At 45.4% G+C, this 14,796-nt stretch overlaps 1 protein-coding gene across 1 annotated transcript in view; it reads right to left on the bottom strand.

Moving 5' to 3' along the window:
* The window catches only part of T265_00947 (hypothetical protein), a gene marked incomplete at both ends in the record, with an annotated part of 84,995 nt that overhangs the window by 59,115 nt on the left and 11,084 nt on the right, over nt 1-14,796 (bottom strand). The window contains 2 exons of the mRNA XM_009164862.1: nt 5,144-5,360; nt 10,994-11,511. Of these exons, the coding sequence (XP_009163126.1) occupies nt 5,144-5,360; nt 10,994-11,511 (735 nt within the window). The remainder of the gene's footprint in view (nt 1-5,143; nt 5,361-10,993; nt 11,512-14,796) is intronic.

Here is a 14,796-nt window from a genome sequence, read left to right as displayed (position 1 = left end):
TTGAAACGAGCAGTTTACATCCAACTGTGCACCTAGCAGTGGGTTGATCGCTATTTCGACAATCAGGAATGCTAAATCGTTCTTAGAATTTTTTCACCCACCAATGCACAGGACGGGACTAGCTGCAATCACTGAGTTGCATCTTTGTGCGATCTAACATAAATTGGACGGTGGTTCGATTTTAGGAGGCGGACAGTCAAACAAAGACCACGTAATGTTGGGAATTACGAACCTGTGATCTTCATTCACCAGACCGGTTTGAGAGTTGTCTAGATAGCTGTTGCTGATTAACTACTTTGAGGATCGCATCTTGCAGATGGCGAATGTCCTAGTGATGAGTAACTACCGCTGTGATCACAGGGAAACAAGGTGCAACACAGGCACGAACCAAGGTGTGATGAATCCGTACACGAGTTCAGAATGGAACGAGTCTTGAACACAAGACCGCCGTCTACAGTTGATTGCTACATGGTCAACCAGGGTATTGTCGATTCTAGGAATGTCGACACCGAACTCATTGTCGAGATGGTTTCTATGCCTATCGATTCTTCCCACTTGAGCTTTTATATCGCCAACAAGAATAGCGATATCCGTACATATTGTTCTTTACAGAAGTCTGGAATGTCCTCTACAAAAGTGTGTTTGACAGTGTCACTGCTGAGGTTTGTTGAGGCGTATTCAGAGAGATAAAAAAGTCAGCCGCAGTCTCCTGTTTGGGGGAAACATTCAAGTTGAGGACTTTCGGCACACACCGAGCGCAATATTGCAGCGTTCAGACCAATAGGTGCCGTTCCTGGATCACCTGAAACTCGAAGAATGAGACTGAGGAGCATGGCCTGTCCTGGGTTGTGTTCAGATCCATTACCGTGGTAAGATTTTGTACGTGTATCTCAGAGCCAACGTAAATAGTTTTTCAAAAGGAGGAAAAAGGTTATATTGAGTAGACTCACTAGTATTCAACTGTCCTCTGGATACAAAGTTGATTATACACTACTGGATCATGCTAGAAAGTGGTAAACAGGAGTGAAAACGATTAATGGGGAGTATTGGACGCTGTCTGTATGCTGGAGATGTTACTTACCTGTTTCCCAGGCCGAAGGGGGCTTTGTTGAGGCACGTCAATTTGAGACTTAGACTCAAAAGGCTGATCGACGGAGAAGTGACCCAGTTAGTTGTGGAGGGCGAGTTGAGCCCGCGGGTACAGACAGCAGGTTGCAAATGACTAAATGCTAATGATCTTGTGTTAAGCAGGTGTTTCCGAGAAGAACCCGACCCGGATTTTCAAAGAGTATCCCAACTGCATGGAATAAGGCGTCGAAGGCCATACTGAACGACTAGAGTATGCCGTTTCTAGGGCCGACATTTTCTAACCCATCCTTTAACGGAAGGGGGCAGCATTGCTGTTTCCGTGAATGTGATAATGCTAGTCGCACTGAGGAAATATCTTATGGTTCCCGACACTTGTGCTGTAAAGCACGGTACGAATTTAACTTTGGAACGCCTCGCAATGGGCTTGCTGGTGGCCAGGGGTTCGTCGCTACCACGGGGCCTTCTTGGCATGGTTGTGGGTCGGACAACAGAGTTCCGGCCAGTGCAGCCCGCCGAATCACTACAACATGCGGCAGATACTGGTTGGGTTGATGATAAATATCTCACCACAATGAGTCCAGAGCAGAAACTTGAGTTATACGGAGCATGGTGGAATGTTAGATTTGGTGCTAAACCTGATCACAGCCAGTCACGTTGGTCTCAGGCATCCAGAGCTGAAGCCGCATGCAGTGGCAAACGCGGCAAGTTTAGTTTTGTGTGCAGCTTGCATGAAAAATTTCCCGATACCCTTACAATAAAGGAATCTGTGCATGATGGGAAAATAAAAAGACCTAACTGACGGCTTAATCTAAGTTATGGAGAAAAGCTGAAGGAGGATCACTACACATGACAAAGATTTACACTCTGGTTGATATTTGAAGGTAAATGGACTTCGGTCGATGAGATGACCGCTAAAGCTGATAATCATGTCTCTGGAGCTCACTCTAAAACACACATTCAGTGATCAGGTGACATGAATTCACAGTACAAGTCAAATATTGTGCCAATAAGTAAGCCAGTATCAGGTTAATTTTGATTCCCCTAAAAACCCTGATTTTTAAACAAATGCGGGTTTGAAAGGAAGTGGTTTGAGGAAGTGTTTCGTTTACAGGAAATATGCGTACTAGTGTTCGTTCAGATATCGTGAATCACTGAAGTCAGAACAAACTAGAGATTCGGTTTCGATGCATTTGAGAGGCAGCAGAAGCCTTTGTGTTTCAGTGGAAGGGTAATGAAACATATCGGATATGAGTCATCGAAATAGTGATGCACTCTAACCGTTGTATGAGTTCTAAATACCTTGTTCAACTCACAGCAACCTGAAGAAGAAGATCTCACCGGGTTGCTGCAAATGACCGGCAGTCGATGGTTGAAGCCTAATTATCAATGGTGTACTGGAGCACCAATCGATAGGCGAATGGGTGTGTGCGAAAGAAAATAATTAATTGTGCTATGATTTAGCGTGTGTATTGTACTTGGAAAAGGGTGTGGTAAAAACTGTGAACCAATCCAGAAATGCGTGAATTCAGACTAGCCCATTCACTCCGTTGATACATTTGTCTACCTTAACACCTGAGATAGTTCTCTTATGTAGATGAAGTCACTCTTTAAGCTGAGAGGGCTTTCGACAACCTCAAACACTGACATAATATCGACTTATCCGTAACACTATGGGGTATACACATTGTTGGACTCTAAATCAGTAGAAACTCTGCGTAAACTCTCTAGAAGCATTACGCAGCTGACGGTTTCCACTATGAACATCGGAAACTAAAATGACTTAGGACAATTGTCCTCAGCTAAATTTTCTAAGAGATTGGCGAACTATGCCCACCTTGCTCGAAACTGATAGCATTTGTTGAAGCGTACCTCACCGCGCCGAGATTCCACTGCACTAACTGGATTCAATTCCTACTGTGCCCGCTAGACGACACAAGAATAAGGATATTCTAGCCTGAGTCGCTGATGTATTAAGCTTATTAAGCAGGGGCTTATCGCTCCAAGCGCGGGGCGATCCAGCAAATAATCTGTAGTTGTATTTCATCGCGAACCCGATTCATCATTTGCTTAACTCAAGCAGATGTACGTATGTGGGTTGATACTTATCAAGTGAGGCTCGAAAATGCACGGTCAGTCCAATTTCATTATCAGTATCAGAGACAGCAACGTTGGTATTGACAATGATACCTCACTGCCGTGCAACCACAAAGTTTATCTAATTTTATTTGAAGCCTCAAAATTAAAAGAATGGAAAACACTGGATGAAGGAGGGAATCTTGTGCTGATGTGTCGCAAGCATTTTGAAGTGAATACACCTCCAAGCGCTCTATCAGACAATCTGAAAAGAAATTGGCAGCATTAACATACACTCCATTGAGCATAATGAAGACAATCTTAGTCTAGTGGACTTCCGGTGCCTGCTGGATCCAAAACGAGCCGCGATCACTTTTGCACCTGACTGACAAGTTATATACATCGTGTAATACGCAAACCGCACTGTTCGTGAAACTGGAACAATGGTCAGTCGCACAGTTCCCCATTTGCGAAGTTCACTTACGCAGAGGTGAGGCTGGAAAACCCAAAATCGTAATATTATCCATCACAGAGGCCGAGGAGGACCTTGGATTGTTAATGCCACAACGAGGATACCATTTCGATTATACAATGGTGGATGATTTTGCTTTCGCTGACAAATGGGCCTTGTGTGCAGAAATTCAGGCTAACTGTAAAGAGAAGATTGAAGCTGCTAAGGCCGAGTTGAGAAGAGCCGGCATGGCGATCAACACCCGAAGACAAAAGAAATGGTGATTCGTGAGAACATGAAACACAGGGTAATCGTGGTTTCAGTCGAACCTTTTTGATTCGTCGAGGAACTTACCATTTCTCTGGGTGCGACAAACACCACAATATATTTGAGTGTTCCCGTTACTTTCAGTGGGAAAGAAGGCCGCATCCACCAAAAGGAGCTGGTGAAACTGCTCGATAAGGAGACGTATGCCTCGGTAGTGGTATGGGTCGATCGCTCAAAACCCAATGAAAGCCTATCACCGGAATTTGATTCAGTCCACGGCTTAAAAACTATTGGGTTGAGATTTTACTTTTGGGCTTACAAAAACAATGAAACTCCTGGAAACGGTCGAGTTTGTGACAGTACCCGAAGTTCGAAAAACGAAAATAGTATGCCAGTTAAAAAAAAGTCCCAGTATATTTCGACCAGTTTGGTCCAAAGTTCTAGAAAAAGCAACAACAGAGTACGACCCTCTGGATAAAAAAAGTAATGCGAATTTCGTCCTGTAAGTCAAGTCAATCATGGTGAGAAGCCAATAGGCACTGTATGGCTGTTTCGTTCATACTGAGAATCGTCAGCCGTGCTCATTTCACAATTGCCAAGTCTCCTCTCACTAGCAACAATCAATAATTGGTTCAGAGGAAGAGTAAAACTCGCCCGATGAGTTTAACCTCTATCTGAGGTTTCCAAGAAGCTAGTCAGCACATGTGGTTACGTATGAGAAACCCACGATTGAAGGATGAATAGCGCTATATCCTGTCTAAGTGCGATCTAATAACACCGTATTAGTGACTGAACGGTTGAGAGTTCCAACTACTACCACAGCTAGAGTCGTTGGATCGATAATCTGTGGAATTTTGTGAGATGCGCAGTGCCGGTGATTCCCAGAGAGAATAGCTGCACAGTGCTTCTCAACTGCTCAGCAGAGATTGGCTTCACTTACGGAACGAAATCTCCAATAAAATGTCGAATCACTTCACAATACCAACAAAAATGTAGCCTAGAAAACTAAGAGAATTCACCTATCTACAGAGTGGAAATCGGATACAAAGTATCATCAGGAATAGACGAAAAAAGCTACGCGAATGGCCACGTAAGTGTCTGATTGAGCGGTGCACTGTGCTGTGTTCACGTGTTATTACTCCGAGATAAGGACTGATTAGCCATTACGAAACGCCCTCAAATCGTGTAGAAGAAACCAATCTCTAACCACCCATTTGTGTAACAAGACATACCTACAAAAGCTGGATTATCAAGCAAACTCACCCTGCATGCTGCCCTGTACGTGGGTCGATAAAAGTTGTTGTGCGCGTGTTGTGATCGATGAAAAAGCGTTGTCCTTGCGGCGTGTAGCGCTTCTCCCAGCCCCGAGGCAATGGTTGAGTCTCATCCATGCCACGTTCCCGAGGATCTTCCCATTGGGTTATTTTACTGATATGATTCACGTAGTAGATGCGCTGAGAAGCCGGATCGATTCGACGTTCTGTAGGGTCGTGAAAAACCAGCATGTTTTGGAGAAGGAAACAATACCATGTGGTTGGCTAACTAGAGGTCACGGGACGCGGTATATTTTCGCTGAAACCGTATAGCCGAGCATTTGGATTTGCTTTCATCTCTATCTTAAATGGGAGCAACATATAATAAAGGTAGAACTCCCGTTGAAATAGATCGTAGTTGGAATGCGCCTGACCATTAGATCGCTACAATCTTGGATAACCTGGAAATACCACAGTCGACACGCTTCCTGTGACACACATACAATAGGAGCAAATTTGTACTGCACTTTTTAAAGTAAAATTAGACAAGCATTATAAACAAGTAGAATTACACAAGGTTCGGAAGTCCGTTCACGTAGAAGTCGTGTCCTGTGATAAAGGACAGACCCGTTCACTAGATGCTTATTTTGATTATCCCTCATAGATAGTTGCGGTTGCTTGAGATCATTCAGTATGATGCGTCAGAATTCGTCGAACCGCATTCCGTGCTTCTGTCCTGCAGCTGATTCCATATCCCTCGGATTCCTTTTCTGATACTCTTAGCATATTCCATCAGGACAGATGGACTGACCGAAGGCATTTCTAGAGAATGGGCAAGCCGCATGGATACTGTTTCCAAAGTGGCATCCGCGAAACTGACGGCGCATTGAGGCAACAGGTTGTGACCAATGGGTTTTCAGAAATAAACCGGTACATGTCATCCTCAAATGAAGAAATCAGTGAAAAATCCAGCAAAATGAAGATACTACGAAGTACTTCCTGTTGCTCAGCAGATGGCTGCCTTGGTAAATGCCGAATTGCACGAATCGGGATAAGTCTCCCTGAAATTAAACATTAGTCTCCAGGCCACCAAACATGCGTTTAATGAAGTTCCAACAAGTGGATTTGGTGGGGGCGAATAGTTATAGTAATTTCACGGTTTTCGTTTTAAAAAAGTCGTTGTTAAGATAGTTGATGTCCCCACGTAGACCGACATTTTTCAATCAAGCAGAGTACATAAATTTTTTGGAAGAATAAAATAACCTCGACATCCTATCGAAGGTAAAAATTCAAGGTGAAAAAAAGACAATTGGCGATGCTATGGAAACGCATGCGCGTACACGAAGACTAAAACAATTAAAGGACACAAATAGGTCGATGACTATAAGTATTTGTGTGTCATGGATGTTTGAAAACGACCAATTGTTCAATCCAGACAACTGAAGGAATAAAGCTGTCCAACGGTAGCTCCATTTTGGTGCATAGTTTTCGTGCGCTCAATGTGAAGACTGAGATACAAGTTGCCCACGCCTAGAGTGAATGTATCGGACAGTTGGGAATGGAACTAAATTGCGGTTTTTCTTGCCGGCAAACCAGGCCAAATATCCTGAAGCGCTCCAAGTACCATGTATTTTTCACCAGCAGGTGTAAAGTAAGGAAACATCCAAGGTGAGATAAGCTCCGTCATCTTGGAAAGGGTTACATGTGTAATGGTGGATACTACTGATGGAGGCATGCGAGAAGTATGTTTTCTCTTAAATCCGCTACGCATCCCTTGAAAAATGAGATCTATTTGTGGAGTCGCATTTGCTTGCATCTGGGCAACAGTCAATGAATATCCAGGACAGTTTACGAAGACGCGTTCAAGGAGAAGATGGATATTAAGTTTTTGTAAACAAGATTCATGTGAGAGCTTTGCTTTCCTGTCCAATAATCTGTTGGTGTCGTCCAATAAATAACTCAGCGGCGAAGGCCTTCATCTTTTCACAGGTACGTTAGTGTTATGTTTGCAGAAGGACTGCCATCCTAAGTTGCTGGTCCTAATTATTGAGGGCATGATTGAGTGACATGATTCCACTATAATAACTCACCGAACTGATTCAACTGGCACGCTAAGTAAGGCCGAGTCACACAACCTACGGTCTTCAGTTTATTAAAGATTGCGGACCATTGAGTGGTGGTTTCATAATCTAGTTGGATTGTCTATCCGTTCGATTAAATCGTTGGTCTCCTTTGTTTTGGCCGTTTTCAACGTTAAAAGATGCCTGAACAGGATACCTTTTGAACGTTTTCCAAATTACTTCGGCTGCGGTCTGAGATAGAGGCATGAGAATAAGCACGACTATCCAACGAACTGTAATAAGGGAATTTTCGGCAGAAGGCGCAGTATTGGTTCAGCGAATTCCGGAAAATGTGTTAGAGAAACCTATCAGGTGCAGAGAGGAACGCCATCCAATCTGACGCTTATGCCCACTAAATGAAGGTTCCTTCGGCACTATGGTCGGAACCATCAACAAGGGGCTCTCGAATAGATGACCCTGTTCACTCATAGGTGTATCCGAATTCCCGAGGCACCTAGGTATGTTGCTAAGGAGCCGGTGAAACGCGCCCGCGACTCCAAGCACAAGTAAAACATAGCGGATCAAAAGTGTACTGTCAATGGCAGGTTACCCAAGTATGGCTTCACAGTCGACGGCGTACGCTGTCAACTCGACCCAGGTTAGGGTCCATGCACTGGCACGTAATAACTCGCCATGCCAATGGCACCATTAGAAAGAGTAAATAACAAAACCTGTACAGTTTCTCAATTACACGCTAGAAATGGTGGAAACGCCTAACAATGACTGGGCCAGTGATTCTGGAGAATAACCGAGCGAACTATAGGTAGTGAGATGACAAGTTTGTAAATAGCAAATACACGCTATGAGTGCTGGCAAAGACGTGCCAGAAAACAACACAGCAACACAGTCAGCTTAGCAAGCTTTCGGGGTCCACAAAAATATATCGGCATTCGAACTTCTGTGAGTGGCTTGTTATAACCTTGTATTTATCGCGTGAAGCACACTACTTAGCTGCGCAGCGGTTTATCTTATATATTCGAAATATACGAAAAAATTGTGAAACTCCACCTATGGTTCTTATTGCGGGTATCACCGACTTAGAGGTTTCACAGCATTTAGTAATACTGATCCATTATCTGGGAAATTTGAGGATTTCTCAGAAGGAAAGTTGGAGGCGCGGTCATGTTTAAGTTTTAAGAAGGTTAGCCCGATCGACTTACCTAAATAAACAAAGTGATGTTGCTCTCAGCTTCGTTGTGAACCAAAATCGACCACTTCAATTATGTTGACAATCATTTTAATTTATCCCCTGACTATCTCTTGACCAGAAGCGACGGAGCACCGGTGACTCGCCGAAATTACTGGATTCTGTGTGCATGAGACAGAACACCGAAACTGATGCCAAAGGCAACATTTGTAGTTCTCCGCCACCGACCTAAAGCCAACACCCTGACGTGGTGGTCGGGTTTGAGTGCTACAAAGCCTGTGGGCTACACTGGATGGAACTTGGTTTCAGAAGGTGCAACCATGCCAGGAAGGCCAAAGGGGGGAAGTCAGACCAAGAGCAGCGAGACCCTGTACTACGAATAATCATGCCTCGAGGCGGTCTGGAGGTAAATTCATACTGTCCTCTGCGATAGCAGTGTGAAGATGGTAAGGAGTTTCTCCCAGGCGACCAGTATATCTACATTTATGGAAGAAGCGATGCTGCCTTCCCCGAGGAAAGACGGGTTAAAAAGGTCGGCCCTAAAAATCGCATCCCAGGCGACAGTATATCTACATTTATGGAAGAAGCGATGCTGCCTTCCCCGAGGAAAGACGGGTTAAAAAGGTCGGCCCTAAAAATCGCACACTGCGACCGTCCAACGGTTGACCATGACTGCAGGCGCATTATTCTATATCGTCGATATACTTTTAAGACCAAAGATTCTGTTGAGACAGTAATGCCTTACTCCCTACATCCTCGGATTAGACTAGCCCCATAGAGCCGACCACGTTAGACTATTAAAGCATCAACTCCCTGCATGGTGCCCCGAGAACACATCTAGGCGGTCGATTCGGAATCAACGCTAGTCTCACAAACAACAAGCAGCGACTCCTCCAGTTGTATCCTGCTCACGAAATGTTTCTGATTGGTAAGAATTTCCAGCATAAAGGTTTGCATCACCTAGCAGCCACCAACTGCAAATAAACCGTGGTCCCAGTTGGACCACTGGCCGTCAGTCACCGGTGGAGAGTCACAATTTAAGACTACCATTCCTTCTGGAGCATTAAACTTGATTCCGATCACGCCATGGTGCGTGCACGCCTGACAGTTCGTTTCCCTTCAGGCCGTTGCAAGTCAGCAAGAAACGTGCCAATCCACCATCTTCGAAAAACTATAATAGCTCAGCAGTATCGATCTGAGCTAGCTGAACAATTCTTTACAGTAAACCAATACTGTACTGGTAGTAAGCACTTGGATGAAGCATGGCAAACTGTGAAAGAAGCTACGCTAGCGACGTTCACTGCTGTATATCCGACTTGTCTGAAATGACCATAAGACCATAGGATATCGCTGAGATCGCTAGTGCTGATTGATTCCAGGAAATCTGTACCAGCAGGTAACGCGTACGACGGCGCACGCAAAACCCTCAAACGTCAAACAGTGAAGAACCTAAGACCGAGAACCCTGGTGGACATTAAAAGCTCAATAGATAGAGAAGGCTTTGGCTGCAGGAAATAAGTCTGCCCTATATCAACTGACAAGATCGACTGGCCCTTGGAAAGTGAAACGATAAATGCTTATTAATTCACTCGCAAAAACGCCGACTGGAAAGATGGGCTTCGAAGAATAGTCTAGCTGGCCACCTGCAACACAGACTGTGGAGGTAGTGCATGTGGGCGAATAGAATCTGACCCTGAATCGCCTGTCGGAAAAAGTAATAAAGAAATATCCGCCCTGGAATGCGAGGGGGCACCAGACCCGGACGGTCTGTATCCAGCCCTCTTCAAAGAAGGCAGAGGAGCCCTGGTGACCAGTATAATAAAGTTTATTGACACGATATGGAGCGAAGAGAAAGTTCCTGTAGAATGGGGCATGTCGACAGTTATTTCCATCTTCAAAAGGGTACGCGAACACCTGGTGGTTGTGGCATCGAAAATGCTGTCTATTGTTATTCTTCGAAGGTTGACTGAACACATGGTGAGACAAAACAGTGAAAGCCAGGCTGGGTTCTGCTCTGTAAGAGGATGTAGCGATTACATTTTCACCCTCCGACGGTATCTGGAACAGCGACACTCCTTCAAGAGCTGTATGCCAACTCTCACGGACTCACTGAGGTTTACGGGAAGCTCTCTCTTGAGTTCACCACATCAAGTGGTGTCAGGTAAGGCTGTCCTCTTTCACCTATCCTGTTCAACTTAGTCACCGATACGAGTATGGAAGACTTACTCCCAGCCTGTAATGCCTGTGGTTCAAAATGTCCCAAGGGCATTTGCTCACAGATATCGAATACGCATACGATATAGCTCTACTTGGATCTGCGCAGTCGTAATGCAGACAATACTAAATAATCTAAATAATTTCGACTCACGGTTGAATGCTAGACCGATAACTCTGGCGATTCCCGACAAAAGGAAAAGTACGGTGGCACGCAATTGCGGCACCACATTTGCTTCGACACACCTAAGTACAAAGGAACTTTACCGACAGTGCGGTGAAATGGTAGAGATCGTCCCAAAATGGTACGTGGAGGGGAAACGGTTGTGCAGTTCACGATAAGCACCACCAAAATGAACACGAAAACGAAGGAACTAACCCCAGCCCATAGGTAGAGGCCGGCTATCAGAAAATGTCTGCTGTTTGAAGTAGGAGGTCAATTTAGAGTGTTTGGCAGAGGATGGGGATGTCGAGGCAGAGGTGGGTAACGCAGTGGGTGAAGAGCTCCCGGTATCCAATATCCACCACTCTCCAGCTTCTGTCCAATCAGCCCGAGGACGCTGTCTATCGGGAAGGGTCAGACGGTTGTCTCTGCTGGAGTCCGCGCTACTGGATGATGAGCTTGGTAACGGCCGAGCAGCCAAACTGCTAGAAGATATAGGCTGAAGTCCAAAGAGGGAGCCAATAAGCGACGGCCAGAAGCTGTCTTCGATGACGTCCATTGGTGTCAAACGCAGTGAACTTCGATTTGAGGTTCTGAGTGGAGCCCGACCATTTGAGCTGGTCATTGTGGATACGCTCGATGTTGACCGAGCCATATCCGCGGAAGAGGCTGCAGAGTTTGAAATTCCATTTGCAGTTAAGGCACCGCTGTCTGGGAGATTCGCTGAAGATGAACTGGAAGAAGAAAATACGAGGATTGTGGTCGAAACACTACTTACAGCGTACGTAAAAAGCAGTAGCGTACCACAGGAAGTAGTGGAATAAGGAGACATATCATGCCACTGAAAGTAAAGTTATATCGGTTGCAGCCTTCTACGTTACAAGGGTGAGCCGCGTATTAAGGCTAATTCATATTAAACGTCACTGTTATCACAGTTAGTGCACCATCAGCAGTTGACGCAAAGAAAACGGATGATTTCGTGTGAAAGGATTTATATTCTATGGGTAAGTGACGGAGAACGAAAAGAGACCGGCATTATACACTGAACGCTGTAGCGCAGTCTTAAGGACACCACAGCTTTATGTTGTTTCGGACAGTTCTGCACGTCTCACCTTCGGTGGTATCGCTGTCGATGAACGATGGTACATAGATTAAACAGAATCCAGAGACAGAGAAAGTGACAGCAAGAGTCAGAGGTTCCGCGAATATCATGCGGCCAAAAAAGCTTATTCCTGTTTAGGAACCGTTTCCCCGAACAATATTCCCAATTATAGAGCGAAACATGTGAATCAATGCGGACAGACAGAACCACTGGGCAAGTGAATCGACTAGTCGGATGCTTCATGAGCTAGTCAACGCTGGAATAGCTATTCGCAGCAGTCACACGCCGCCCAAAATGGAGGTCTTGGTTGGACAAATGAAATGACTCATGTTAATGCACTAAGGCCTAGAAGGCCAAATCAAAGGGGCTTGGAAAAAATCCATATTTCGTCGCTTTCCTTAGGTTTTAATGGGTGTTCAACTCTGGTCCGTGGGGTTCTATCTCTGCGTCACAAAACATACCTTTTTCGGCGTGGCGATCTGCGTTAGACATACTGTGACTGCTGCTACGCACAATATAACGGGACCCAAGGTTGTTACCACTAGGGCGTGGTAAACTATTGGTTGGCAAGCGAGTCAACTGTAATGTGTTACACGGATCCAATCACGGCATAGTGACATGACGACTTTGCTCCGCCGTAAGGGAGTTTCACACGCCACAAGGAGAACGTGGACTACTGTCAGGCAATTGGTACTGGCAGATGAGCGCGCGAACCGTGTGAAGGCGCCCGGAAGTCACTCTGTCCTGCGGGTCGTCTTTGAATGTGCAAGGGCTACACAACCAAGTCCGAATAAACGTCCAAAGTATGAAGATGGCAAACAAAAATTCAAGTCTTTCCGGCAGTTATGCTGTTCACATCATTTCTGATGACTTGCGGTCGGCACACGACACAGGATAAACTCCTAGGTGACTGCAAGTCAAATACGACTTTGTCATGTTAAGGCGCTCCCCGTAAAAAAAGCTCTCAACGCTGAGTAAGCCTATGACCACCAGGCTTAAATGATTGCTACTAGGGGACATGGACTTCCGACTTCGACTCATAAAAAAGGAGAAAAATCCTCCTGTCAGATGTAACACATCGACCAAAGTAACAACTCAGGGGTGCATAATGCTGCTGTTGCCCTTAATGTGCCAACGGTACCCTTCTCAAGAGCCAGTATCATCCAGCAGTATGATAGCCCCTTTCGCAGGCTCTCCAATGTACTCGCCATCTATGCCAATACGTTAACATCACATACCTCCCATGGACTCTTATCGCCGCGCCAGTTTACACCGAGTCGGGGAAGCTTCCGTCCAGGAAGGGGTTGTCTTGATGGACGTCGTGTTTTGGAACATAGCCATAAGTTCCCGAGACCGACAACCACTTGTTTCATCGGTTTTCGATCGGCAATCAGTAGGGGATGTTTTTGGCAATTCTCGGGAGCTGACGGTGTGTCCGACAAGCTGCGAAATTTCAGCATCACCTACCACTCAAGCACAGAAGTCTGTACTCCTGCTTATTGGGAGAAGATAACGGCTCCCCTCAAGACGCGGGTACTCACTATCGCCAACGCACTTCCAGTACACAGTCGACTGAGTAATGTCGAGTGCTCCCGGTGATTTCTCGGGGGTACAAACAGGCCATACGACGGAGTTTAGGGACCGCGATAATGCTATCGCCTGAGTTTAAGGGGAAATACAGTATATCATCGGGTACTGCGCCCCCTCGGTTGGAATTAATCACTGAAAAGAAGCAAATCTTCGACCTAAAGGGGGATATTGGAACGACTACCTTAAACAAACCTGGGCTTCACCATCCGCTGAAATGGTTAAGTGTGGCAAGAAACAAGTTTTTGTATCGGCACCGCTGGAAAGAATCGCATGCATCCCCATTCGAAAATCAGTTTTTAAGCGAAGATGCGTGTACGCGATGCGATTCTTTCACCCACAATAACCCAAGCCTGTGTAACTCGGCGCTTCGAAATAACGCTGACCAGTGCTGAAACGGTAGGACATTTAATGACGGCGTCAAAGGACGGTATTATGGTATTCTGCAGCGACCAGTATACAATGGTCTTAATACGTCCTCTGCCAACCAGATTCCGAACCGTTCAAACCGTCCTTATCAGCGGTTCAGNCTTATCAGCTGTTCAGTTCGAAACGACGCAGCACCGAAGGATAACTGAGAATCTTCGTCCCAAAAGCCAGGGTCCGTGGTGGACCACGGGATCAACATGTATTTTAAGGCATCAGGTAATGGAACAGAAAGCAGATGAGGCTGTGCTCGGACCTTAATGCTGGTCATACTTCATTGAGAGTTCATGAGAAAAGGCTCATTGCGGGATAAATTTCTCTCATCAAGCAGTGGTTTCACACAACTGTAGCATACAATTGCCGTCGCACCGTTTCATTTTTCCGGCAATGTTCATGGAACAACTGATGCTTCTGAAGTTTTTATTATTGCCGTCTTGGCTGTCTTACTTGCAGACTTAGTTTTCCGTTTGATAGATTATAATGAGGTTTGCTCATTTCGTGTTTAAGATTCGACTTTCCCGAAAACCTAGGTGCCCATGGCCCCCATCTGCGCTTGACGTTCGTGCTGATTGAACGCTTGAAAGTGTAGGCACCCTAGAATGCTCGCAATAGGCCGGCACAAGATCCTCTGCCTCGCCCACCCTTTTCTCTTCCTTTCGCTCTAAGGTTTCAAATAGAAGTGGATAAACTTTGTGGTTGTACGGCGGCGAAGCATTAGTGTCAGCAATGACGTTGCTGTCTTTGATGATGATGCCCTTATTACGCACCTGGTTCTGAGTTATGGCACAAAAACTTGCAAGGTTCACTGATAGATTAAAGAACGGTCCTCAAATTACTTCACTTACTTTCAGGAGACTAACTCCTGAGATAAGATTAGTCGGCTCCAGAATATATATATATATAT

This window comes from Opisthorchis viverrini (assembly GCF_000715545.1).
Source record: "Opisthorchis viverrini unplaced genomic scaffold opera_v5_10, whole genome shotgun sequence".
Classification (NCBI taxonomy): Eukaryota; Metazoa; Platyhelminthes; class Trematoda; order Opisthorchiida; family Opisthorchiidae; genus Opisthorchis; species Opisthorchis viverrini.
Note: the sequence above shows the minus strand (reverse complement) of the source record. Positions and strands in the feature narration are given on the sequence as shown.